The sequence below is a fragment of the Mustelus asterias genome, chromosome 20 (assembly GCF_964213995.1).
Source record: "Mustelus asterias chromosome 20, sMusAst1.hap1.1, whole genome shotgun sequence".
Taxonomy (NCBI): domain Eukaryota; kingdom Metazoa; phylum Chordata; class Chondrichthyes; order Carcharhiniformes; family Triakidae; genus Mustelus; species Mustelus asterias.
In genome coordinates, this window is record NC_135820.1 from 2,108,238 (window position 1) to 2,135,249 (window position 27,012).

Consider the following 27,012-nt stretch of genomic DNA (forward strand, 5'->3'; position numbering starts at 1 on the left):
CACAGCCAGAATCCAACCTTCAATCAAATCAAACAGCTCAATAAACACTGACTAAGCAATTCTTATTCTCCCAGTTGAAGTATTTTAATAATGTTCGTTAAACTCATTGTACCGTTCCCTCGAGGTATCTGAAATCGCAATAAACTCTCCAATTCAATCATTATAACCGCTCACTCATCTAACTTTAAATTTATTTATTAGAATCAGAGACTCCTACAGTCCAGTCAGAGGCCATTTGGCCCATCGAGTCTGCATCGACCACAATCCCACCCACGCCCTATTCCCACAATTCCATACACTTACCCTAGCTGGTCCCTCTGACACTAAGGGGCAATTTAGCACGGCCAATCCACCTAACCCACACATCTTTGGAGTGTGGGAGGAAACCGGAGCACCCAGAGGAAACCCACGCAGACACGGGGAGAATGTGCAAACTCCACACAGACAGTGACCCGAGGCTGGAATCGAACCCGGGTCCCTGGGGCTGCGAGGCAGCAGTGCTGACCACTGTGCCACCGTGCCGCCCTTCAAAATGTGCATGACTCGGGGAACCAATCGGGGAGCATTTTGTTCAATCGCTCTGGTAAGCGGAGCTGGATGGAGGCACGAGGTTGCAAGATTCTGTATTGTTTTTACCTGCCAATAAATGAGTTGTGTTTTCCCTAAATTGGTGAACAAACATCTTTAGATCTCCCTTTCTGAGGTAAGGGGACCTAAACTGCAGTGCATCTTGTAGATGGTACACACGGCTGTCACTGTGCGTCGGGGGGTGGAGGGAGTGAATGTGTGTGGTTAGCGTGTCGATCAAGCGGGGCTGCTTTGTCCTGGATGGTGTCGAGCTTCTTGAGTGTTGTTGGAGCCGCACCCATCCAGGCAAGTGGGGAGTATTCCATCACACTCCTGACTTGTGTCCTTGTAGATGGTGGACAGACTACATTTGAACCCAACATTTCAATAAATTACTTCAATGTATGTCAAATGCTTTGGGATGTCTAGATGTTGTTAAGGATGCTTTATCATTGCCAGTTCGAACTGTAAACTCCCCTCCCTATCCATCTCCCACCCCCTCCCCTAACAAAGCATCTTAGCTACACTATATACTCTGCAACAATATCTGGAGTGTGGCTCGCTCCCCTGCGACCTCTGCCCCCCCACACCTCCCTCCCCCCCCCACCCACCCCCCAGCCAGAGTACCAGCCACTATGGTTTGTCCCATGGTGAGAGTGTTCTCTTGGGCACTCCCACAAGGGCTTCCAGAACATTCTGTAGGTTAGCCCATTGCCCAGATCCATTCCAGTGCAAGGCAACAAAATATCACTATTAACTCTTCAAATCATAGAATCCCTACAGTGCAGAGGGAGGCCATTCAGCCCATCGAGTCTGCACCAACAACAATCCCACCCAGGCCCATTTCCCATAACCTCACATATTTCCTCTGCTTATCCCCCTGACACTAAGGGACAATTTAGCATGTCCAATCCACCTAACCTGCACATCTTCGGACTGTGGGGGAAACCGGAGCACCCGGAGGAAACTCACGCAGACACGAGGAGAATGTGCAAACTCCACACAGACAGTGACCCAAGCCGGGAATCGAACCCAGGTCCCTGGCTCTGTGAGGTCATGATGTGGAGATGCCGGCGTTGGACTGGGGTAAGCACAGTAAGAAGTCTCACAACACCAGGTTAAAGTCCAACAGGTTTATTTGGTAGCAAATACCATAAGCTTTCGGAGCAATGCTCCTTCGTCAGATGGAGTGGTCTCTCTGTGAGGTAGCAGTGCTAACCACTGTGCCACCATGGCAACTCCCCAATCCCCCACCACTGGGAACTTTCATAATTGACTGGTTAGTGAATGTTAAGGGAAGGCAGATTGGAGAATCTGGGATTGATTCCCCAGGGAAGGAAAGGTGGAGAAGGAGATTTGATTGAGAGGTTCATAATCACAAGAGGGTCTGGGACGGAGTGGAGAGGGAAAAACTGCTGTTCCCATTGATTTGATTTGATTTATTATTGTCACGTGTTTTGGGATACAATGAAAAGTACTGTTTCTTGCGCGCTATACAGACAAAGCATACCGTTCATAGAGAAGGAAAGGAGAGAGTGCAGTGTTACAGTCATAGCTAGGATGTAGAGAAAGATCAACTTAATACGAGGTAGGTCCATTCAAAAGTCTGACAGCAGCAGGGAAGAAGCTGTTCTTGAGTCGGTTGGTACGTGACCCCAGACTTTTGTATCTTTTTCCTGACGGAAGAAGGTGGAAGAGAGAATGTCCGGGGTGCGTAGGGTTCTTGATTATGCTGGCTGCTTTTCCAAGGCAGCAGGAAGTGTAGACGGAGTCAATGGATGGGAGGCAGGTTTGCGTGATGGACTGGGCTTTGTTCACGACCCTTTGTAGTTCCTTGCGGTCTTGGGCAGAGCAGGAGCCAGACCAAGCTGTGATACAACAAGAAAGGATGCTTTCTATGGTGCATCTGTAAAAATTGGTGAGAGTTGTAGCGGACATGCTGAATTTGCTTGGCCTCCTGAGAAAGTAGAGGCGTTGCATTGGTGGAGGGTTCGAGAACCAGAGGGGGACACAGATAGAAGGTGATTGGAAAAGGAACCAATCAGGAAATGAGGAAAACATTCTCACGCAGCGAGGGGTTACCTTTGGGAACTCACTGCCTGAGAGAGTGGGGGAGGCAGACTCAATCCAGGATTTCCAAAGGGAATTGTGGTTTTAATTGTGTGCAGGGACAGGGGGAGAACGGAATTGCACTGAGCAAACTGCTCTTGCAGAGAGCTAGCACAGGACATCATGAACTGAATGGCCTCTTGCTGTGCACCAACCATTTGGTGACCTACCCCCCCCCCCCCACCCCTCCCCCCCCCCCCCCCCCCCCACCCCACCCCGATTCTATGATATTCAATCTCAAAATCCATCAAACCTTTACTTAATCGAAGAATTAAAGGTCGAGGGGTTATACTTCAGTTGTACAGGGCATTAGTGAGACCACATCTGGAGTATTGTGTACAGTATTAGTCTCCTTATTTAAGGAAAGGTGTAAACGTGTTAGAAGCAGTTCAGAGAAGGTTTACCAGACTAATACCAGGAATGAGCTGGGTGTCTAATGGGTGTCTAATGAGGAAAGGTTGGAGAGTTTAGGTTTGTATCTGCTGGGGTTTAGAAGAGTAAGAGGTGACTTGATTGAAGCCTTTAAGATCCTGAGGGATTTGTTTAAAGTTTTATTTGTTTCACAAGTAGGCTTATATTAACACTGCAATGAAGTTACTGTGAAATTCCCCATGTCGCCACACACTGGCACCTGTTCGGGTACACTGAGGGAGAATTTAGCATGGCCAATGAACCTAACCAGGGTCTATGTGGAGAGGATATTTCCTCTTGTGGGATAATCTAGAACTGGAAGTTACAGAGGTAGAGAGGGGTGAGAAAGCCATTGGGGAATATGAAACCAAGGTAATGAAGATGCTATTTAACTTGGAGTCAATGAAGGTCAGTGTGCAGGGTGGGGCTGGATTATCAGGTGAGCAGAGATTCAGCAAGATTGATCTTTCACAAGCATGTTTACAGATGAATGAATGATCGCAACTATTGCTTACCATCGTTACTCATTAAGGTCTATTCCATTGTTAAAAAATTACTTTTTAGAATAACATCTGCACCAGCCCCATTCCAAAGATTGATAGATTGGGTTTTAAGTGGTCTCTCTGGTGTACAATATTTTAACGCCAGGAGTGTAGTGAATAAAGTGGATGAGCTTAGACTGTGGATTGATGCTTGGAAGTGTGGTGTGGTGGCCATTACGGAGACTTGGGGACAGGGACAGGACTGGATACTTCAGGTGCCGGGTTTCAGATATTTCAGAAAGGACAGAGAGGGAGGCAAAAGAGGGGGTGGCGTGGCACTGCTGATCAGGGATAGTGTCACAGCTGTAAAGAAGGTGTATGCCGTGGAGGGGATTGTCTACAGAGTCTCTGTGGGTGGAAGTCCGGAGTGGGAAGGGGTCGATAACTTTGCTGGGTGTTTTCTACAGGCCGCCCAATAGTAACAGGGATGTTGAGGAGCAGATAGGGAAACAGATCCTGGAGAGATGTAGTAATAACAGGGTTGTCGTGATGGGAGACTCTAATTTCCCAAACATTGATTGGAATATCCCTCGGGTAAGCGGTTTGGATGGGGAGGAGTTTGTTAGGTGTGTTCAGGAGGGTTTCCTGACACAGCATGTGGACAAGCCTACAAGAGGAGAGGTTGTACTCGATCTGGTACTGGCTAATGAGCCTGGACAGATGTCGGATCTCTCAGTGGGGGAGCATCTTGGGGATAGTGATCATAACTCTATCTCCTTTACGCTAGCATTGGAAAGAGATAGGATCAGGCAAGCTAGGAAAGTGTTTATCTGGAGTAAGGGGAAATATGAAGCCATCGGGCAGGAGATTAGAGGCGTAAATTGGAAGGAAGTATTCTCGAGGAAAAGTACCGAAGTAAGGTGGCAGATTTTCAAGGAATGTTTGTCTGGAGTTCTGCATGACAACGCTCCAATGAGACAGGGAGGTGTTGGTAGGTTGCGGGAACCGTGGTGCACGAAAGCTGCGCTGAACCTAGTCAAAAAGAAAAGGAAAGCGTACAAAAGGTTCAGAGAGCTAGGCGATGATAGGGATCTAGATGAGTATACGGCTTGTAGGAAGGGACTTAAGAAAGAAATTAGGAGAGCCAGAAGCGGTCACGAGAAGACCTTGGCAGATAAAATTAAGGAGAACCCTAAGGCGTTCTATAAATATGTGAAGAGTAAAAGGATGAGATGTGAAGGAATAGAACAAAGAACAAAGAACAATACAGCACAGGAACAGGCCCTTCGGCCCTCCAAGCCCGCGCCGCTCCCTGGTCCAAACTAGACCATTCTTTTGTATCCCTCCATTCCCACTCCGTTCATGTGGCTATCTAGATAAGTCTTAAACGTTCCCAGTGTGTCCGCCTCCACCACCTTGCCCGACAGCGCATTCCAGGCCCCCACCATCCTCTGTGTAAAATACGTCCTTCTGATATCTGTGTTAAACCTCCCCCCCCCTCACCTTGAACCTATGACCCCTCGTGAACATCACCACTGATCTGGGAAAAAGCTTCCCACCGTTCACCTCATCTATGCCTTTCATAATTTTATACACCTCTATTAGGTCACCCCTCATCCTCCGTCTTTCCAGTGAGAACAACCCCAGTTTACCCAATCTCTCCTCATAACTAAGCCCTTCCATACCAGGCAACATCCTGGTAAACCTCCTCTGTACTCTCTCTAAAGCCTCCACGTCCTTCCGGTAGTCCTTCCGAATAGGACCTATAAAAGGTGAAGGTGAGAAAGTATGTACAGAACCGGAAGAAATAGCAGAGGTGCTTAATGAATACTTTACCTCGGTATTCATGGTGGAAAAAGACCTGGGCGGTTGTACTACAGGATTGCGGCAGACTGAAAAGATTGAGTATGTGGACATTAAGAAAGAGGATGTGTTGGAAATTTTGAATAGCATCAAGATAGATAAGTCGCCGGGACCGGATGGGATGTACCCCAGGTTACTGTGGGAGGCGAGGGAAGAGATTGCAGAGCCTCTGGCAATGATCTTTGCGTCATCGATGGAGACGGGAGAGGTTCCGGAGGATTGGAGGATTGTGGATGTGGTTCCTCTATTCAAAGGGAATAGGGATAGCCCAGGAAATTACCGACCGGTGAGTCTAACCTCAGTGGTTGGTAAGTTGATGGAGAAGATCCTGAGGGACAGGATTTATGAACATTTAGAGAAGTTTAGTATGCTCAAAAGTAGTCAGCACGGCTTTGTCAAAGGCAAATCGTGCCTTACGAGCCTGGTGGAGTTCTTTGAAAATGTGACGAAACACATTGCGAAGGAAAAGCGGTAGATGTGGTTTACATGGACTTCAGCAAGGCGTTCGATAAGGTCCCCCATGCAAGACTTCTCGAGAAAGTGAGAGGGCATGGGATCAAGGGGCTGTTGCCTTGTGGATCCAGAACTGGCTTTGCCTGCAGAAGGCAGAGAGTGGTCGTAGATGGGTCTTTTTCTAATTGGAGGTCGGTCACCAGTGGAGTGCGCCAGGGATCTGTTCTGGGACCTTTGATGTTTGTCATTTTCATAAATGACCTGGATGAGGAAGTGGAAGGATGGGTTGGTAAGTTTGCCGACGACATGAAGGTTGGTGGTGTTGTGGATAGGTTGGAGGGATGTCAGAAGCTGCAGCGTGACATAGATAGGATGCAAGACTGGGCGGAGAAGTGGCAGATGGACTTCAACCCGGATAAATGTGTAGTGGTCCATTTTGACAGGTCAAATGGGATGAAGGAGTATAATATCAAGGGTAAGACTCTTAGCAGTGTAGAGATCAGAAGGACCTTGGGGTCCGGGTTCATAGGACTCTTAAATCGGCCTCGCAGGTAGAGGAGGTGGTTAAGAAGGCGTATGGTGTGCTGGCCTTCATCAATCGAGTGATTGAGTTTAGGAGTCGGGAGATAATGATGCAGCTTTATAAGACCCTCGTCAGACCCCACTTGGAGTACTGTGCTCAGTTCTGGTCGCCTCATTACAGGAGGGATGTGGAAATGATTGAAAGGGTGCAGAGAAGATTTACGAGGATGTTGCCTGGATTGGTTGACATGCCTTATGAGGATAGGTTGATGGAGCTCGGTCTTTTCTCCTTGGAGAGATGAAGGATGAGAAGTGACCTGATAGAGGTGTACAAGATGTTGAGAGGTATAGATCGGGTGGATTCTCGGAGGCTTTTTCCCAGGGCTGAAATGGCTGCTACAAGAGGACACAGGTTTAAGGTGCTGGGGAGTAGGTACAGAGGAGATGTCAGGGGTACATTTTTCACTCAGAGGGTGGTGGGTGAGTGGAATCGGCTGCCGTCAGTGGTGGTGGAGGCAAACTCGATAGGGTCTTTTAAGAGACTTCTGGATGAGTACATGGGACTTAATAGGATTGAGGGTTATAGGTAAGCTATATATAAGCCTAGGTAGGTAGGGACATGACCGGCGCAACTTGTGGGCTGAAGGGCCTGTTTGTGCTGTATTTCTTCTATGTTCTAATGTTACCTGGATGATATTCTAATTAAGAGTCCAATGTACAAGAGCACTTGAGTAATTTAGAAGCAACATTGGAATGTCTTCAAGCACCTGGTCTGTGGATCAAGAAAGGAAAGTATGACTTTTTCCAGACTTCAGTCCAGGATTTTTATTTACTGTGAAAATCCTCTAGTCGCCACACTCCGGTGCCTGTTCGGGTACACTGAGGGAGAATTTAGCATGGCCAATGCATCCTAACTAGCACGTCTTTTAAACTGTGGGAGGAAACCAGAGCACCCGGAGGAAACCCACTCAGACACGGGGAGAACTTGCAGATTCCGCACAGAGTCCCAAACCGGGAATTGAACCATTACTGCTTGCTTGTGATGCTTCACTTTATGAAGTATTGGCAGTAGTTTCACATTTTATCCCTTCGGGAGAAGAAGGACCAATAGTTTTTGAACCCGGGTCTTTGACGCTGTGAGGCAGCAGTGCCAACCACTGTGCCACCATGCCACCCATCAGGCTCACATTATTGATAGTAAAAACCTACATAAAGCACCTAAAATGATGTTAAAATGGCGCTATTTTAGAAGTACCATGTCTAACGAATGTGACACATTTGAGGTTCTTTCTAGGATTAATAAATTATTATTGCTAATTTGTTCCTAACTTAGCGACATTACTGAAGCCATTGCATTAGTTACCATGTGTGGAACAGTCATGGGACAACAACAGGAAGTGAGAAAGCATACAAGGATGTCAAAGATGCTTTGCAGAAGTCTGAAGTATTGGTTCATTCTAACCCAAAGCTACCATTACTGCTTGCTTGTGATGCTTCACTTTATGAAGTATTGGCAGTAGTTTCACATTTTATCCCTTCGGGAGAAGAAGGACCAATAGTTTTTGCTTCACATACACTGACTAGTGCTGAACTTAACTCTGCTCAGCTGGAAAAGGAAGCATTGAGTATAGTTTTAGGGGTACAAAGATTTCATCATTATTCATTTGGTCGCCATTTCACATTATTGACTGATTATTGACTCTGATCTACTATTTTTGGCCCGTATAAATTAGTCGTTAGCTGCTAGTAGATTGCAAAGATGGTCACTGGTCCTAACTGCACACTCCTATGATATAAAGTATTGTCAGTCAGATTGCTATGCTAATGCTGATATATTAGCTGTAAATTGGGAGAGGGGAGTGTGCAGAGGGACCTGGGTGTCCTTGTGCACCAGTCGCTGAAGGTAAGCATGCAGGTGCAGCAGGCGGTAAAGAAGGCAAATGGTATGTTGCCCTTCATTGCGAGAGATTTCGAGTACAGCAGCAGGGATGTGTTGTTGCAATTACAGTAATAAGTTTAACAACACCAGGTTAAAGTCCAACAGGTTTATTTGGTAGCAAAAGCCATTCAAGCTTTCGGAGCCCCGAGCCCCTTCTTCAGGTGAGTGGGAATTCTGTTCACAAACAGGGCATATAAACAGGACAGGCTGTCCTGTCTGGGGACACTACACATCTCTTTAGCCTGTCTTGATGCTCTCTCCACTCACATTGTTTGTATCTTAAAGACTTGATTCGTTGTAAGTATTCGCATTCCAACTATTATTCATGTAAATTGAGTTTGTGTCTTTATATGCCCTGTTTGTGAACAGAATTCCCACTCACCTGAAGAAGGGGCTTGGGGCTCCGAAAGCTTGTGTGGCTTTTGCTACCAAATAAACCTGTTGGACTTTAACCTGGTGTTGTTAAACTTCTTACTGTGTTTACCCCAGTCCAACGCCGGCATCTCCACATCATTGTTGCAATTATACAGGGCCTTGGTGAGGCCACACCTAGAGTATTGTGTGCTGTTTTGGTCTCCTTTTCTGAGGAAGGATGTTCTTGCTCTCGAGGGAATGCAGCGAAGGTTTACCAGGCTGATTCTGGGGATGGCGGGACTGATGTATGAGGAGAGATTGACTCGGTTAGGATTGTTTTCACTGGAGTTCAGACGAATGAGGGGGAATCTCATAGAGACTTATAAAATTCTAACAGGACTAGTCAGGATAGATGCAGGAAGGATGTTCTCGATGATGGGGGAGTCCGGAACCAGGGGTCACAGCCTGAGGATTCGGGGTAGACCATTTAGGACGGAGATGAGGAGACATTTCTTCACCCAAAGAATGGTGAGCCTGTGGAATTCATTACCACAGGAAGTAGTTGATGCCAAAACATTGAATGTATTCAAGAGGCGGTTGGATATAGCACTTGGGGCGAATGGGATCAAAGGTTATGGAGAGAAAGCAGGATTAGGCTATTGAGTTGGATGATCAGCCATGATCGTAATGAATGGCGGAGCAGGCTCGAAGGGTCAAATGGCCTCCTCCTGCTCCTATCTTCTCTGTTTCTATGTATTATCACGCTTACCTTTACCTACTGAGCAGATAGTACCAACCAACTTTGCGAATATTTTTTATTTTCCGCTGGTAGATACTTTGTCTATGACAGTTTCTCGAGTTTAGAGATATATCTGAAATGATCCTGTGATGGGGAATGTGATGGATATGGTATTGGTGGAACGGGAGCTACAATGCACTGCCACATCCTGATTTAAAACCATACGTGTCAAGAAAGTTTGAGTTGACCATTCAAGGTGAGTGTCGATTGTGGGGAATCTGAGCGATCATTCCGGAGGCGACGGCCCAGTGGTATTATCACTGGGACTATCAATCCAGAAACTCAGCTGATGTTCTGGGGACCCGGGTTCGAATCCCGCCACGGCAGGTGGTGGAATTTGAATTCAATAAAAAATCTGGAATTCAGAACCTACTGATGACCATGAAACCATTGTCGATTGTCGGAAAGACCCATCTGGTTCACTAATGTCCTTTAGGGAAGGAAATCTGCCGTCCGTACCTGGTCCAGAACCACAGCAATGTGGTTAACTCTCAACTGTCCTCGGGCAACTATGAATGGGCAATAAATTCTCATTTCCACTCCATCTGACGAAGGAGCAGCGCTCCGAAGGCTAATGGTATTTGCTACCAAATAAACCTGTTGGATTTTAACCTGGTGTTGTTAAAACTCTTACTGTGTTTACCCAAGTCCAACGCCGGCATCTCCACATCAATAAGTTCTGGCCAGCCAGTGATGCCCATGTCCCATGAATGAATAAAAATTCATAGAATCTAAAGTGCAGAAGGAGGCCATTTGGCCCATCGAGTATGTACCGACAACAATTCCACCCGGGTCCTGTGCTATCCCCCTAACCCAACATATTTACCCTCCTAAACCCCCTGACATTAAGGGCCAATTTAGCATGGCCAATTAACCGAGCCAGCACATCTTTTCGGACTGTGAGGGGAAACCGGAGCATCCAGAGGAAACCCACGCAGACACGGAGAGAACTTGCAAACTTCACACAGACAGTGACCCGAGGCCAGAATTGAACACGGGTCCCTGGCGCTGTGAGGCAGCAGTGCTAACCACTGTGCCACTGTGCCACCCCCAGTCTGTGTGGAAGAGCTCTTGAACAACGACATGAAGGACATCTTTGTCTGGTCCGGATGATAGGTTTTGTTTGGTGACCGGGTTTTGGATACACAGATTGAAGAGAAAGTGGGACAGTTCCAATCCTGTGAATGAATAATGAATACACCACCGCTGTTTCCTTGACACCCTTGGGAGTGGCCTAAAATGTCACGGCAACGATTACACGTAGCTTTTGCTGGTCTGTTTGAGGGTTGCATGTTCTTGGTGTTAATTGATGCGCACTCAGAGTGGCTCGAAGTTGTTATCATCAGATCTACTACATCTGAGCAAACCATTGAAAAACATGATGACATTTTTGCAAGATTTGGTAAACCAGAACAGATTGTTAGTGATAATCGTTCGCAATTTACTTCACAAAAGTTTGAGCATTATCTCAAAGTCAACGGTATTCAGAATATAAACTCCACACCTTAAACAATGGATCAGCTGAAAGATTTGTCAATCCCTGAAACCTTCTTTAAAAGCTTCAAAAGAGCAAGGTTCATTATCATGTTGTGTGCATTGCTTTTTGGTATCTTATAGAAACACTACTCCTGTGACCACCCAAAGCTCACCTGCTCTTGAGGAGAAAGTTGAGAACTATATTTGATTTGTTATTCCCTTGGGAAACTTCAGGGAAAGTGGAGCATCAAACACCAATCTCCAGTTGTTCGATGAGAAGTGAGGATAGACAATGCTCATTTCAACAAGGAGATCGAGTGTTGGCGTGGAATTCTGCCACAAATCATAGAATCCTTAGTGCAGAAAGAGGCCATTCGGCCCATCGAGCCTGCACCAACAACAATCCCCACCCAGGCCCTATTCCCGTAACCCCACATATTTACCCTGCCAATCGCTCTAACCTACACATCCTGGAGGAATTTAGCACGGCTAATGCACCTAACCCGCACATCTTTGGACTGTGGGAGGAAACCGGAGCACCCGGAGGAAACCTACGCAGACACGGGGAGAACGTGCAAACTCCTCACAGACAGTGACCCAAGGCCGGAATTGAACCCGGATCCCTGGCGCTGTGAGGCAGCAGCGCCAACCACCGTGCCACCGGGCCGCACCGATGAGAAATGGGCACCAGGCATAGTTTCAGCAAAAATGGGTTGAATTTCTTAACAGTTCAAACTGGAGATGAACTAGTTTAGCGACACCAATTGTTGATATCTTGAAATGATTTTGCAGAATTATCTTCTGAAATACCAACTTCTTTGGCCCCGAGTGTTGTGAATACGACCAGGAAAGACTTAATTGAATTTGAGTTGCCTGATGATAGTGTCTTTTTTATACGACATGACACGGTGGCACAGTGGTTAGCACTGCTGCCTCACAGTGCCATGGATCCGGGTTCAATTCCGCCCTCGGGTCAGTGTGCGGATTTTGCACATTCTCCCCTTGTCTGGTTGGGTTTCCTCCGGGTGCTCCGGTTTCCTCCCACAGTCCAAAGATGCGCGGGTTAGGTTGATTGGCCATGCTAAATTGCCCCTAGTGTCGGGGGATTAGCAGGGTAAATGCATGGGGTTACGGGAATGGGATCTGGGTGGGATTGTGGTCGGTGCAGACTCGATGGGCTGAATGGCCTCCTTCTGCACTGTAGGGATTTTATGATTCTATGAGAATGATGCAGAATTAGTTCCAAGAGAAGAAGTCTTGACCAAAGTTCCAAATCGTACTTCTCGGGTTAAGGACAGCCAGATCTCAGAATACAACCAGAGGAATAGAGATTGTCCTCATCGACTTTCTTGTTGACTGGGTATGGTGATTAATCTTGAATAGTACTGTGTCTGGAGTATTATTAATCCTATGTAGATATAATATTGTAATAATTTATTGTCATGACCACAGAAGTAAAGGGGAGGGATGTTATATATTTAAGAGGTTGCAGGTTGCTTTAAGAGCTGATCATATGATTTGATGATGATATTGTGAGGGTGTGTGTTAAGACTGCGGTTTTATTCTCAGTTTTGTGCTTGACGGAGTGCAGAGAGAGCAACTCTTCAACAAAAGCTGCTCTGTGTTAGTTTCAATCTCCATGTGCAAACACTTTTCTTTCTGTTCAAACCCACAATCCTGAACATAGTTGGGACATGACATGATGTCAGGCTGCTGCTTGACGAGTCAGAGAGGGAGCTCTCCCAGGCCCCCAGGGGTTGGTTAGGAGGATCTTGCAGGCTCGGCAGGGTTGGGTTTGTCGTTGGTTTTCGTGGTGCCGTGGTCGATGCCGGGTGGTCCATCGCCTCCCGTTCCTTTTAGTCTTCATTGTCGTTTGAAACAGCTGCGTGTCTCACTCGGCCAGCTCAGAGGCCAGTTGGGAGGCAACCACATTGCTGTGGCTCTGGATTCACACGTAGGCCAGACCAGGTACGGACAGCAGATTTCATTCCCCAAAGGACATTAGTGAATCTGATATGGTGTGTGTCTGTGTCTTAGTTTGTGTGTGTGTGTGTGTCTGTGTGTGCATGAGTGTATGTATGTGAGAGAGCTTGTGTGTGTGCGTGTGTGCATCTGTGTGTGTGAGAGTGAGAGTAGTGTGTGTGTGAGAATCTGTGTGTGTGTGAGTGTGTGAATGAATGTGTGAGTGAGTGTGAGTGTGTGCGAATCTGTGTGAGTGTGTGTGTATGAATGTGTGAGTGTGTGAATGAGTGTGTGTGTGTGTGTGAATGTGTGTGTGTCTGTGTGAATCTGTGAGTGTGTGTGTGAATGAGTGTGTGAGTGAGTGAGTGTGAGTGTGTGAATGTGTGTGTGTGTGTGTGTGTGTGTCTGTGTGAATCTGTGTGTGTGTGAGTGTGTGTGTGAGTGAATGTGAATGTGTGTGTGTGAGTGAGTGTGTGAATGTGTGTGTGTGAGTGTGTGTGTGAGTGAGTGAGTGTGTGAGTGTGTGTGTGAATGAATGTGAGTGTGTGTGTGTGAGTGTGTGTGTGTGAGTGAGTGAGTGAGTGTGTGAGTGTGTGTGTGAGTGAATGTGAGTGTGTGTGTGTGTGTGTGAATGTGTGTGTGTGAGTGTGTGTGTGAGTGAGTGAGTGTGTGAGTGTGTGTGTGAGTGAATGTGAGTGTGTGTGTGTGAGTGTGTGTGTGTGAGTGAGTGAGTGTGTGAGTGTGTGTGTGAGTGAATGTGAGTGTGTGTGTGTGTGTGTGTGTGAGTGAGTGAGTGTGTGAGTGTGTGTGTGAGTGAATGTGAGTGTGTGTGTGTGTGTGTGAATGTGTGTGAGTGAGTGAGTGTGTGTGTAAATGTGTCCTTGCTGTTGGTACCAGTGTGTGGATGATAAAGAAAGGAGAGAGACGGAGGTGATCTCAGAATGAACTCTTTATTATTATTTTGCGAGTTGCTGGGCACAGCGAGGGAGCTGAATCCTCTCCTCTCTCCGTGCTGTTAATGAGGATATCTCCGATGTTCTCACTTTGTAGCCATGATATCATGGATCCAGGGCAGCAGTGAGCAGACCTTGGTGTAGACGCCAGGGGAATCCCTCAGCGCACATCCCCGTCCCCACGACACAATACCTTGGAGGATCCCGTCACACACCAAAGGTCCCCCGGAGTCTCCCTGCAGTAGTGAGTTAGAAAGCCATTGAAGAGTAAGTGGTTACGCGAAAGAGACGTGAGCAGGGAGGGATCAGGAGGGGGTGTCCATTTATACAGCAAAAGGAAGGGGGAGACTAAATGATAATTTTTGCAGCCAACGTCACTGCGCAGCCAGCAGTATAACTCTGGTGTGTCGGTGGTTTAATCCCGGTGCACAAATATAGCACCTACATTACAGCTGCCTTGTGTGAGAGAATGGTTCCGATATGCCCCGGGTAAGAGGTGTTCAACACTGGCTCTGAATCAACCCAAGATGCCGGGATTCTCTGATCCCGTTCGCCCCCGCCCCCCGCTGCCAGTGAGAACGTAAAATTTATCGCTCAGTGCCAAATTCACTCCATTCACTGCAGCGGGACTGGAGAATCCCAGCCGCGGGCGAGGCCGGAGAATCCTGGCCAATGTCTCATTTGGCAATTATTAATTCTCATTTCCCTTTTAATACTGTTTATGAGGGAAAGAATATTGAAGGGGTTGGGGGGTGGAATGGGAATGCAGCGATAGTGCAGCAAATTCCAGGTTCCAAATCGCAGCCACGGAAAATATTTAGAGTTTACCATTTACTAAACTTGTCCGCCATTTTGGAATTGTCCACCATTTTGGAATTGTCCGCCATTTTGGAATTGTCCGCCATTTTGGAATTGTGCGCCATTTTGTAATTGTCCGCCATTTTGGAATTGTGCGCCATTTTGGAATTGTTCGCCATTTTGGAATTGTCCGTTATTTTAGATATGTCCACTGTTTTGTGTTTGCAATGACATTTCCACAAACAGTTTGCATTTATATAGCACCTTTAACACAGTCAAACATTCCTGGGTGATTGATTATTAAACAAAATGTGATCCCCCCCCCACTCCACCCCGCCGCCTGCCCGCCGGCCACATGAGGAAATGTTATGGGGACGGCTAGGAGATCAAAAGCTCGGTCAAAGAAAGAAGATTTAAGGACCGTTTTTGGAGAGAGAGGGAGGGAGTGAGAGAAGGAGAGTGGGAGAAGGAGGTGGAGAGGTTTAGGGAGGGAATTCCAGAGCTGAGGGCCCCCTCCACACCCCAGGCAGCTGTAGTCACGGCCGCCAATGGTGGAGCGATGGGATTTGGGGGATGCTCAAGAGGCCGGAATTGGAAGAGTGCTTGCAGACAGAAAGTTTGTTTGCTGGGGCCAGATTTGATTTTGGGACATAGCCACCCATAGGTCAAGAATACCAGCTGGAAAACAGCAGGGGGATTAATCCCCATTCCTTAGAAGCACATTTCAAGATGCATGGGAAGTGGGCAAGGATGTTCCTGCTCGTGGGAACTCCCGCTGTGTCACAGGGTTAGGGGAAGGTCTGTCTCGGTGGGTAGGCCTCACGCACCTCTGCATTAACTGCCCATGGGGACGGATCTGAGCCCTGGGGCTTGAGCCCCGTAACGCCAGGCTGATAATGACCCCTCAAACACAGTTATTGAAAAGTGGATGGCCGGGGTCATTAACTCACTGCTGTTCCTGGGATCTCACTGTACGCAGCTCGATGTTACAAGACTGGCCAGACTCTGAGGAAATATGAAACATTTGGAGGCTGGGAGAGGCGCTATACAAATGCAAGTTGTTTTTGCGTGGATAGGTGTAATAGAACAGATTGCGCTCACACGAGGAGCAATGCCACGGGGTGATCCGCCAATGAAGAATGGGAGGTCCTTTCGGGTAACTGATGGTGTAACGATACTTACATTGCAAGCGTCTTTTCCACCCTCCATGTAGCCAGCACAGATCATGTGGCTGGTGATAAGTCCAGGGTAGCCTTGGTTACAAGCAGCATCATTCATCAATGGCACATTCACACATTGGAGTTCATCTGGCATGAACACTTTGCAAAGAAAATCAATAATTCTTCATTAGACAAGACAGAGAGCCAGCAACTTTTCCTCAAACTTAGTCCCACACACACTCAATTCTCTACACTGTCCCCATCAAACACTCCCAGGACAGGGACAGCATGGTGTTAGATACAGAGTAAAGCTCCCTCTACACTGTCCCCATCAAACACTCCCAGGACAGGTACAGCACGGGGTTAGATACAGAGTAAAGCTCCCTCTACACTGTCCCCATCAAACACTCCCAGGACAGGGACAGCACGGGGTTAGATACAGAGTAAAGCTCCCTCGACACTGTCCACATCAAACACTCCCAGGACAGGGACAGCACGGGGTTAGATACAGAGTAAAGCTCCCTCTACACTGTCCCCCTCAAACACTCCCAGGACAGGTACAGCATGGGGTTAGATACAGAGTAAAGCTCCCTCTACACCGTCCCCCATCAAACACTCCCAGGACAGGTGCAGCACGGGGTTAGATACAGAGTAAAGCTCCCTCTACACTGTCCCCCTCAAACACTCCCAGGACAGGTACAGCACGGGGTTAGATACAGAGTAAAGCTCCCTCTACACTGTCCCCATCAAACACTCCCAGGACAGGTACAGCACGGGGTTAGATACAGGGTAAAGTTCCCTCTACACTGTCCCCATCAAACACTCCCAGGACAGGGACAGCACGGGGTTAGATACAGGGTAAAGTTCCCTCTACACTGTCCCCATCAGACACTCCCAGGACAGGTATCTGTTGTGTTGATGTCTATTACTCTGATATTGTTCCGGTATCGATGATACATGTCCCTTTGCCCCCTCGCTCGAACTGAAATGAGAGAAAATTGTTCACGGTGCGCCTACCGTTATCGGAGTAGATGTTGCCCCAGCCAGAGACAATGCATTGGGTGTCGGGGAGTGGGCATACAGTGGGCAGTGGCACGGGTTTGATGAAGTCAGTCATCGTCACAGACCGAGCGAGTTTTACCAGCATGATATCGTAGTCTAAGGTTTGGTAATTGTACTGCTGATGCCAGTAAATGCTCTCCACACCAACCAGTTGCTCACCACTGCTGTGCACCTTCAGGTTATGTGCTCCGAGCAGCACTTTCAGATGACTGGGGCTGTGAAGACAAGGTTAGTGTTAAATCTCATTCCACACAAACGTCACGACCTGAATCCCTCTCTAACTCCCTTCAAACCTCCCGAGAAGGAGCAGCGAGATCGTCCCACCATCACCCCGCTCCCTTCCATCAGTCTCATAAGAACATAAGAACTAGGAGCAGGAGTAGGCCATCCGGCCCCTCAAGTCTGTCCCGCCATTCAATCAGATCATGGCTGATCTTTTTGTGGACTCAGCTCCACTTACCCGCCCACTCACCATAACCCTTAATTCCTTTACTGTTCAAAAATTTATCTATCCTTGCCTTAAAAACATTCAGTGAGGTAGCCTCAACTGCTTCACTGGGCAGGGAATTCCACAGATTCACAACCCTTTGTGTGAAGAAGTTCCTCCTCAACTCAGTCCTAAATCTGCTCCTCCATATTTTGAGGCCATGCCTCCTTGTTCTAGTTTCACCTGCCAGTGGAAACAACTTCCCTGCTTCTATCTTATCTATTCCCTTCATAATCTTATATGTTTCCATAAGATCCCCACTCATTCTTCTGAATTCCAATGAGTTTCGCCCCAGTCTACTCAGTCTCTCCTCATAAGCCAATCCTCTCAACTCCGGAATCAACCTAGTGAATCTCCTCTGTACCCCCTCCAGTGCCAGTATATCCTTTCTCAAGTAAGGAGACCAAAACTGTACACAGTACTCCAGGTGTGGCCTCACCAGCACCTTATACAGCTGCAACATAACCTCGCTGTTTTTAATCTCCATCCCTCTAGCAATGAAGGACAAAATTCCATTTGCCTTCTTAATTACCTGCTGCACCTGCAAACCAACCTTTTGTGATTCATGCACAAGGACACCCAGGTCCCTCTGCACAGCAGCATGCTGCAAGTTTTTACTATTTAAATAATAGTCCATTTTGTTGTTATTCCCACCAAAATGGATGCCCATTTCTCCCATCTTTCCACAATCCCACAACCGCTACTATTTAGAAGGACAAGGAGCAGCAAATATCTGGGAACACCACCACCTCGAGGTTCCCCTCCGCCTCACTCACCATCCTAACTTGGAAATATATCCGTTCCTTCACTGTTGCTGGGGTCAATTTTTTTAAATTCATTTGTGGGACACGGGCGTCTCTGGCTGGCCAGCATTTATTGCCCATCCCTAGTTGCCCGTGGGCAGTTAAAAGTCAACCACATTGCTGTGGCTCTGGAGTCACGTGTAGGCCAGACCAGGTAAGGGCAGCAGATTTCCTTCCCTAAAGACCATGAGTGAACCAGATGGGCTTTTCTGACAATCAACTATGGTTTCATGGTCATCAGTAGATTCTTAATTCCAGATATTTTTATAGAATTCGAATTCCACCAGCTGCCGTGGCGGGATTTGAACCCAGGTCTCCAGAACATCAGCTGAATTTCTGGATTAATAGTCTAGCGATAATACCACAAGGCCATCGCCTCCCCTTCATCCTGGAACTCCCTCTCTAACAGCACTGTGGGTGTACCTACACCTCAGGGACTGCAGTGGGTTCAAGATGGCGGCTCACCCACCACCTTCTCAAGGGGTAATTAGGGATGGGCAATAAATGCTGGACCCGGCCAGCGACACTCACATCCCATGAATGGATATTTTTACGGATGAGTGTCGTGGCCTCTGAATCAGGAGACCTTCAGGCCCCACTTGGGAGAACTGAGACCATAATGAATTATTCTGACACGTCCATTCAGCCCATCGAATTCCTGCTGCCTCTTGGTACATTAATCCAGTCAGACACCACTCCCCCACCTCCTGCTCTATCCCCATTTTCCTGAAAATCCATTTTCCTCCAGTTCCCATCCAATTTCCACCATATCTTCCATCTTCTCCACCCCCTCCCACCCCATGCCCCTCGTAGGAAGTTAGTTCCAGATCTGAGAGCAAAACATTCTTTCTCACATCCCAACCCTCCACCCTCACCCCCTCATGACCCCTGGTCCTCCTACAAGATCCCGTGGTCAGTATCTGGAAGGAGAGGGGGCTGGGGGGTGGGGGGGGGGAGGGGCATTGGGGAAGGTGACAGAGAGAGGGGATTCTCCCAGGTGTCCTGAGGCCATTACCTGTCCCTCCATCAACGTTACTGACTCTCCCGTCAGGTAGCATTCCAAGGATCCTGTGCGTTTGGGGGAGGGGCTATCCAAACTCTTTGTGGGGAATGATCTAGAAAATTCCACCCGCCATCAAGTCCTTCCTCAGAACTGCAGGTGTTGCAAATCCTGAATAAAAAACAGGAAAACGCTCGGACAAACTTTCCTCAGACTTATTCCGGGGATGAGGGAGCTCAGCAACGTGGATCGATCGTAGAATCTGGGATTGTTCTCTACGGGGGAAGAGAAGATGGAGAGGGAGATCTGATTGAGGTGTTCAATTTCGCGGGGGGGCTCTGGGACAAAGTGGAGAGGGAGGAACTGTTCCTATTGGTGGACGGATTGGGAATCAGAGTGGGGGGGGGGGGTGGGGGGGGGGAGGGGGGTCACGGTTTGAAGGTGAAAGGCTCAATGGAGATACAAGGAGAAACTTTATCTCCCAGTGAGTGGTTAGGATTGGTGCCTGAGAGAGTGTGGGGGAAGCAGATTCAATCGAAGCTTTCCAAAGGGGCATCGGATCATTAACTGGATGGGGAGAAGTGTGCAGGGTTATGGGGAGGAGATAGAGGGCGTGGGAGAGGCTGAGTTACTCTTGCAGAGGGCTAGCACGTGGATGAAAGGCTGAATAAGGAACTCCCGCGATGGGAATTAGGCAGATGGATCTCACTTACTAGTACCAGCAGTGGGCAGCAGAGATGACCCATCTGTCACTGATGAGAGAGCCCCCACAGCCGTGGTAGCCCATGTCCAGCGAGACTTGCCAGGGTACAGAGTGAGGGCTGCACTCATACCCCCCGACAATCTTATCATCGGAGGACGCTGAGGCTGAAAAGAAACACAGAACGCAAGTTACCGGACTGACCATCCGAAAACCGAGAAGGCAAGAACGCGCAGTCTGTGAGCAGGAGGAGGCCATTCAGCCCCTTGAGCCTTCCCTATCAATGCAATCATGGCTGACCATCTCCCTCACTCACTCCACCTTCCCTGCCCTATCACTCAAAGCCCATAAAGTGCTTTGATGTACAGACGGATCTTGGGGTTCAAGTCCGTAGCTCCCTGAAAGTGCCCACACAAGTAGTTAGGGTGGTAAAGAAGGCGTGTGGCACGCCTGCCCCGATTGGTCGAGGCATTGAGTGTAAGAGTCAGGATGTCATGTGACAGCTTTATAAAACTTTGGTTAGGCCACACTTAAGACTATTGGGTTCAATTCTGGTCACCACATTACATGAAGGCTAAGGAAATTTGACATGTCCACTACGACTCTCACCAACTTTTACAGATGCATCACAGAAAGCATTCTCTCCGGATGTATCACAGCTTGGTCTGGCTCCTGCTCTGCCCAAGACCACAAGAAACTAGGTCTAAGACTGCAAGGTTGTGAATGTAGCCCAGTCCATCACACAAACCAGCCTCCCATCCATTGACTCTGTCTACACTTCCCGCTGCCTCGGCAAAGCAGCCAGCATAATTAAGGACCCCACACTCCCCGGACTTCTCTCTTCCACCTACTTCCATTGGGAAAAAGGTACAAAAGTCTGGGGTCATGTACCGACCGACTCAAGAACAGCTTCTTCCCTGCTGCCGTCAGACTTTCGAATGGACCTAAGTTGATCTTTCCCTACACCCTAGCTATGACTGTAACGCTACATTCTGCACTCTTTCCTTTCCTTCTCTATGAATGGTATGCTTTGTCTGTATAGCGTGCAAGAAACAATACTTTTCACTGTATCCTAATACATGTGACAATAATAAATCAAATCTCATCAAATCAAATCAGGATGTGGAGGCTTTGGAGAGGGTGCAGAGGAGGTTTACCAGGATGCTGCCTGGATTAGAGGGTATATGAGCTATAAGGAGATGCTGGACAAACTAGGGTTGTTTTCTCTGGAGCGGCGGAGGCTGAGGGGAGACCTGATAGAGGTATAAAATTATGAGAGGCGTAGATAGGGTTGACAGTCAGAATCTTTTCCCCAGAGTTGAAATATCTAATACTCGGGAGCATGTACTGAAGGTGAGAGGGGGAATGGTCAAAGGAGATGTTTTTACACAGAGAGTGGTAGGTATCTGCTACCTGCTGTCGGGGTGGTGGTGGAGGCAGATACGATAGGGGCATTTAAGGGGCTTTTAGATAAGCGCATGAATATGCAAGGATTAGAGGGATATGGAGCACGGTAGGCAGAAGGGATTAGTTTAATTTGGCACCATGTTCAGCATAACATGGTGGGCCGAAGGGCCTGTTCCTGTGCTGTACTCTTCTCTGTTCTAAATCTCTCGATCTCGGTCCTAGAATTACTGAATCCCTACAGCGCAGAAGAAGGCCACTTGGCCCATCGAGTCTGCACCCATCACAACAATCTCACCCATCCCCATAACCCCTCATATCCATCCTGCCAAGAGGCAATTTAGCACGGCCAATCCACCCAACCTGCACATCTTTGAACTGTGGGAGGAAACCGGAGCACCCGGAGGAAACCCACGCAGACATGAGGAGAACGTGCAAACGCCACACAGACAGTGACCCAAGCCGAGAATTGAACCTGGGTCCCTGGCGCTGTGAGGCAGCAGTGCCAACCACAGTGCCACCGTGCCACCCTGCTCGGTTTTGAATGCACTCAGTGACGGAGTGTCCGGAACTCTCTGGGATTGGGGAGAGGTTTCCACAGATTCATCACCCCCTCCGAGTGAAGACATTTCTCCTTGTCTCTGTTCAAAATGGCCACCTCCCTCCATGTCATCACAAGTTCGTGACCATACCCCAATGTGCACCAGCCTTGCCAGGGTGGGGGAGGGGTGTAAAACAGCCTCACACTGTCTTCGACCCCGTCAAACCCTTTCCGAATTAATCACGTGCAAGATGACCGCTCATTCCTTTGGACTCCTAAGGACCTGGGCCCAATCTCTCCTCTCAGGGACAACCCTCTCATCCCAGGAATCAGTCAAATGAACCTTTCCCCACCCCCGTCGTAGAATCATAGAATCCCTACAGTGCAGAAGGAGGCCATTCGGCCCATCGAGTCTGCACTGACCACAATCCCAGCCAGGCCCCATTCCCTAACCCCATGCATTTACCCTAGCTAGTCCCCCTGACACTAAAGGGATATTTAGCCTAACCTACATATCTTGGGACACTCAGGGGCAATTTAGCACGGCCAATCAACGTAACCTACACCTCTATGGGAGGGAACTGGAGCACCCGGAGGAAACCCACGCAGACACGGGGAGAACATGCAAACGCCACACATACAGTGACCCAAGCCGGGAATCGAATCCCGGATCCCTGGTGCTCTGAGGCAGCAGTGCTAACCACTGTGCCACCCTCTGCATGAAGAAATGTCCCCTCACCTCAGTCCAAAAAGATTTATCCCTTATCCTCAAACTATGTCCCCTAGTTCTGCACTCCCCCACCATAGGGAACATTCTTTCTGAATCTACCTTATCTAACACTGTTAGAATTCTATAAGTTGCTACGAGATCCTTTCTCACTCTTCTAAACTCCAGTGAATATAATCCTAACTGGCTTAGTCTCTCCTCATATGACAGACCTGCCATCCCAGGAATCAGCCTGGTAAACCTTCGCTGTGCTCCCTCCATAGCAAGGACATCCTTCCTCAGATAAGGACACCAAAACTATACACAATACTCCAGGTGTAGCCTCAACAACACCCTATACAATTGTAGTTTCACTCCAGGTGTGATTCTATTGACCCATTAGGAAGCTTTTATTAAAACAAACTTTATTTAGCAACACAGTTAGAATATAGCAAAAAGAATTAGCATTACTTGTACCAATAAAACACTTAAACAAGGCAAAGCATAATTCTTAACAGCTATCGATCTCTATAATTTAAGCAATATCCCTGTAGACTTACATCTTAATTCAGAACCAATTATTACCAAAAACAGAGTTGCTTACATGGAGACTTCCAACCTTTAACCCCTCTGGACAAATGCAGAAAGACACTTGCATTCTGACTCCCATACGGCAGATTCCAGAGAAAACTCGACCTTCAAACAGCAGAACCTCAGAGAAAAATTCCTATTTTCTGGCAGTCACACTCTCCAAAAAGAGACAGACAGAGAGCTATTTCTTCTCTCTGCAGATCCCAAGCAGCAACTGAGCTGGGCTTCTCTTTGAGCGCCGAGCCCCACCCAGTCACATGACCTTTCCTGTCAAAACCCGAATCAACCCTCACACTGAAAAGCCCCAGGGGAAATACGCTGCCCGGGGAGGTGGTGGGAGCAGGTAGGATAGCGGCATTTAAGAGGCAACCAGACGAATACATGAATAGGATGGGATTGGAAGGATACGGTCTCCGTAAGTGCATACGGTTTTAGTTTAGGCAGGCATCATGATTGGCACAGGCTTGGAGGGCCGAAGGGCCTGTTCCTGTGCTGTACTGTTCTTTGTTCTTGCAAACACTAAATACCAACCTTGCATTAGTCCAGATTAAAACAAACATTGTAGCAATTAAGATCAATTATGCTGCTGCAGTAACAACAGGGACTGCCAGGTACAGACAAAGCAGCACCGATAATAGAACTGGCTGCTAAAACAAATCCTGCACAAGAAACATGACCCAAGGATATTCCTTAAAGGCACAGTATCGTCACATACAGCATACCCCAAGCTGCCTCCTGATGCCCATGCTCCTGACACCCTGCAAATGCGATCTGTAGTTCAAGGACAAAGTTATATTGTGGAATAATAGAGCATCAAATGAGGCCATTTGGCCCTTTGTGTATCCTGTGCTAGCTCTTTGAAAGATCTCTCCAATTAGTCCCCACTCACGCCCTCCCCTGCTCTCTCCCCCAACATCCCTGTAAATTTTCCCCTTCCAGTATTTCTCCAATTGCCCCTTTTGAAAGTTCCTGTTGAATCTGCTTCCACCGCCCTTTCAGGCCGCGCCTTCCAGATCGCAACAACTCGTTGAGTCGATAGATCTCATTTCCCCATCAGATCATTTTCCCAATTACCTTCAATCTGTGTTCCCCGGTTCCCGATCCCTCCCCAATGGGAAGAGTTCCTCCCTCGCCACTCCATCCCAAACCCCCTCACGATTTTGAACCCCTCGATCAAATCTCCCTCTCCACCTCAGCTCTGTCCAAGCGTCATCCAGACTCAAAACGTTGGCTCTATTCTCTCTCCATCGATACTGTCAGACCTGCTGGGATTTTCCAGCATTTTCTGCTTTGCATCAGATTTCAGCATACGCTGTGTTTTATTTTTAATTCTCTCTCTTGGCCTTTTGTTCTCCCAGAATAATCCCAGATTTTCCAATCGAGTCATGTCACTGAAATCCCACATCCCTGGAACCATGGTGAATCTTTCTCCTCTCTCGAACACCTTCGCGTCCAACCTGCAGTGTGACAGTCAGAACTGGAGACAATATTCCAGTTTAGGCTAAACCAATGTCTTATTCAACTTTATCATAACCTCAGTGCTCTTATCCTCTCTGCTCCTATTAATAAAGCCTAGGATACAATATGCTTTATTAACCGTTGTTTCATTCTGTCCTACTGCATAGAATCATAGAATGCCTACAGTGCAGAAGAAGACCATTCGGCCCATCGAATCTGCACCGATGGTCCTCTTCTGCACATAGGGATTCTATGATTCTATGATTCTAGACTAATCCCAGGAGTGTACGGGTCTAATGTCTAATGAAGAAAGGTTGGAGAGGTTAGGTTTGTATCTACTGGAGTTTAGAAGAGTAAGAGGCAACTTGATCGAGATCTTTAAGATCTTGAGGGTGTTGACAGGGTGGATGTGGAGAGGATATTTCCTCTTGTTGGAGGATCTAGAACCAAGGGTCACTGTATAAAAATAAATGGTCGCCTATTTCAGATGGAGATGAAGAGAAATGTTTTCTCTCGGTGGGCACGGGTGGAGGGGGGGTGGGGGGGGTGGGGGGGAGTGGGGGGTGGTTTCCGGAACTCTCTTCCTCAAAAGGCAGTGGGAGCAGAGTCTTTGAATATTTTTTGAGCACAGCGAGATAGATTCTCGATTAACAAAGGGGCCAAGTGTTATCGGGGGTCAGTGGGAATGTGGGGTCGAGGTTACAATCCAATCAGGCTAGATGTTGTTGAATGGGGCAGCAGGCGTGAGGGGCCGAGTGGCACACTCCTGATCCTTGCCCGTGTAACTGAATCACTTCACAGTTCCCCATGTTAAATTTCACTTCCTCCTTTGCCTGTGTCCTTTGCAAGTTTAACGCAGACTGGGTGCGGCTCGGTGGCACAGTGGTTAGCACTGCTGCCTCACAGCGCCGGGGACCCGGGTTCGATTCCCGGCTTGGGTCACTGTCTGTGCGGAGACTGCACGTTCTCCCCGTGTCTGCATCGGTTTCCTCCGGGTGCTCCAGTTTCCTCCCACTGTCCAAAGATGTGCAGGTTAGGTGCATTGGCCATGCTAAATTCTCTCTCAGTGTACCCGAACAGGTGCCGGAGTGTGGTGACTAGGGGATTTTCACAGTAACTTCATTGCAGTAATTTGTGACATTAAAAAATAAAGCAAATAAAAAAACCTCCTCTCAACTCACAATACCGGCGACTTTTCTGTCACCCGGAATCTTTGACCAGGTTATCAACTGTAGACGGGTTGAGGCTGATCCTATTGGCACATGGTGAGAACCAAAGGGTTGGAGGAGATTGGTGAAGACAGGACTGCAACATGGGGACAATATTTATCACACACCGAGGGGTTAGGATCGGGAATTTACTGTGTGAGAGTGTGGGAGAGGGATTAGGATTGGGAATTCTGTGTGAGAGTGTGGGAGAGAGATTAGAATCGGGAATTCACTGTGTGAGAGTGTGGGAGAGGGATTAGGAGCGGGAATTCACTCACTGAGAGTGTGGGAGAGGGATTAGGATTGGGAATTCTGTGTGAGAGTGTGGGAGAGGGATTAAGATTGGGAATTCTGTGTGAGAGTGTGGGAGAGGGATTAGCATTGGGAATTCTGTGTGATAGTGTGGGAGAGGGATTAGGAGCGGGAATTCCCTACGTGAGAGTGTGGGAGAGAGATTAGAATCGGAATTCACTCACTGAGAGTGTGGGAGAGAGATTAGAATCGGGAATTCACTGTGTGAGAGTGTGGAGAGGGATTAGGATTGGGAATTCTGTGTGAGAGTGTGGGAGAGGGATTAGGATTGGGAATTCTGTGTGAGAGTGTGGGAGAGGGATTAGGAGCGGGAATTCACTGTGTGAGAGTGTGGGAGAGGGATTAGGATCAGGAATTCCATGTCTGAGAGTGTGGGAGAGGGATTAGGAGCGGGAATTGCCTATGTGAGAGTGTGGGAGAGAGATTAGGATCGGGAATTCACTGTGTGAGAGTGTGGGAGAGGGATTAGGATCAGGAATTCCATGTCTGAGAGTGTGGGAGAGGGATTAGGATTGGGAATTCACTGTGTGAGTTTGTGGGAGAGGGGATTAAGATCGGGAATTCACTCTCTGAGAGTGTGGGAGTGGGAGAGGGAGATCCAATCAAGAATTTTGAAAAATAATTGGATTGTTGACTGATCAGTAGTTGTGTACAGGGCTGGAGGAGGATTGTGGGGTAGTGGGACACAGTGACATACAGAAGGCTGGCAGGCACACACAAGAAGGGCTGAGTGTCTTCATCCTGAGCTTTGGAGTTTCCCTGACTCAGGGATTCCTTCCAGGTTCCATTCCAGTTAATCTGCTCTGCACCCTTCCCGAGACACTGACATCCCAGCTCGAGTGAGTGGTGCCCAGAATGGGCTGGAGGAATGTTTTGTGCACTCAGTTCCCAT

The 27,012-nt window shown here is 47.9% G+C and overlaps 1 protein-coding gene across 1 annotated transcript in view; it reads right to left on the reverse strand.

Moving 5' to 3' along the window:
• LOC144508726 (uncharacterized) overlaps nt 1-20,107 on the reverse strand; it is a 64,972-nt gene extending 44,865 nt beyond the window's left edge. The window contains exons 1-4 of the mRNA XM_078237033.1: nt 19,920-20,107; nt 16,866-17,125; nt 15,871-15,995; nt 13,981-14,126 (exon numbers count right to left, since the gene is read on the reverse strand). Of these exons, the coding sequence (XP_078093159.1) occupies nt 13,981-14,126; nt 15,871-15,995; nt 16,866-17,125; nt 19,920-20,107 (719 nt within the window). The remainder of the gene's footprint in view (nt 1-13,980; nt 14,127-15,870; nt 15,996-16,865; nt 17,126-19,919) is intronic.
• Nucleotides 20,108-27,012: the final 6,905 nt, after the last annotated feature.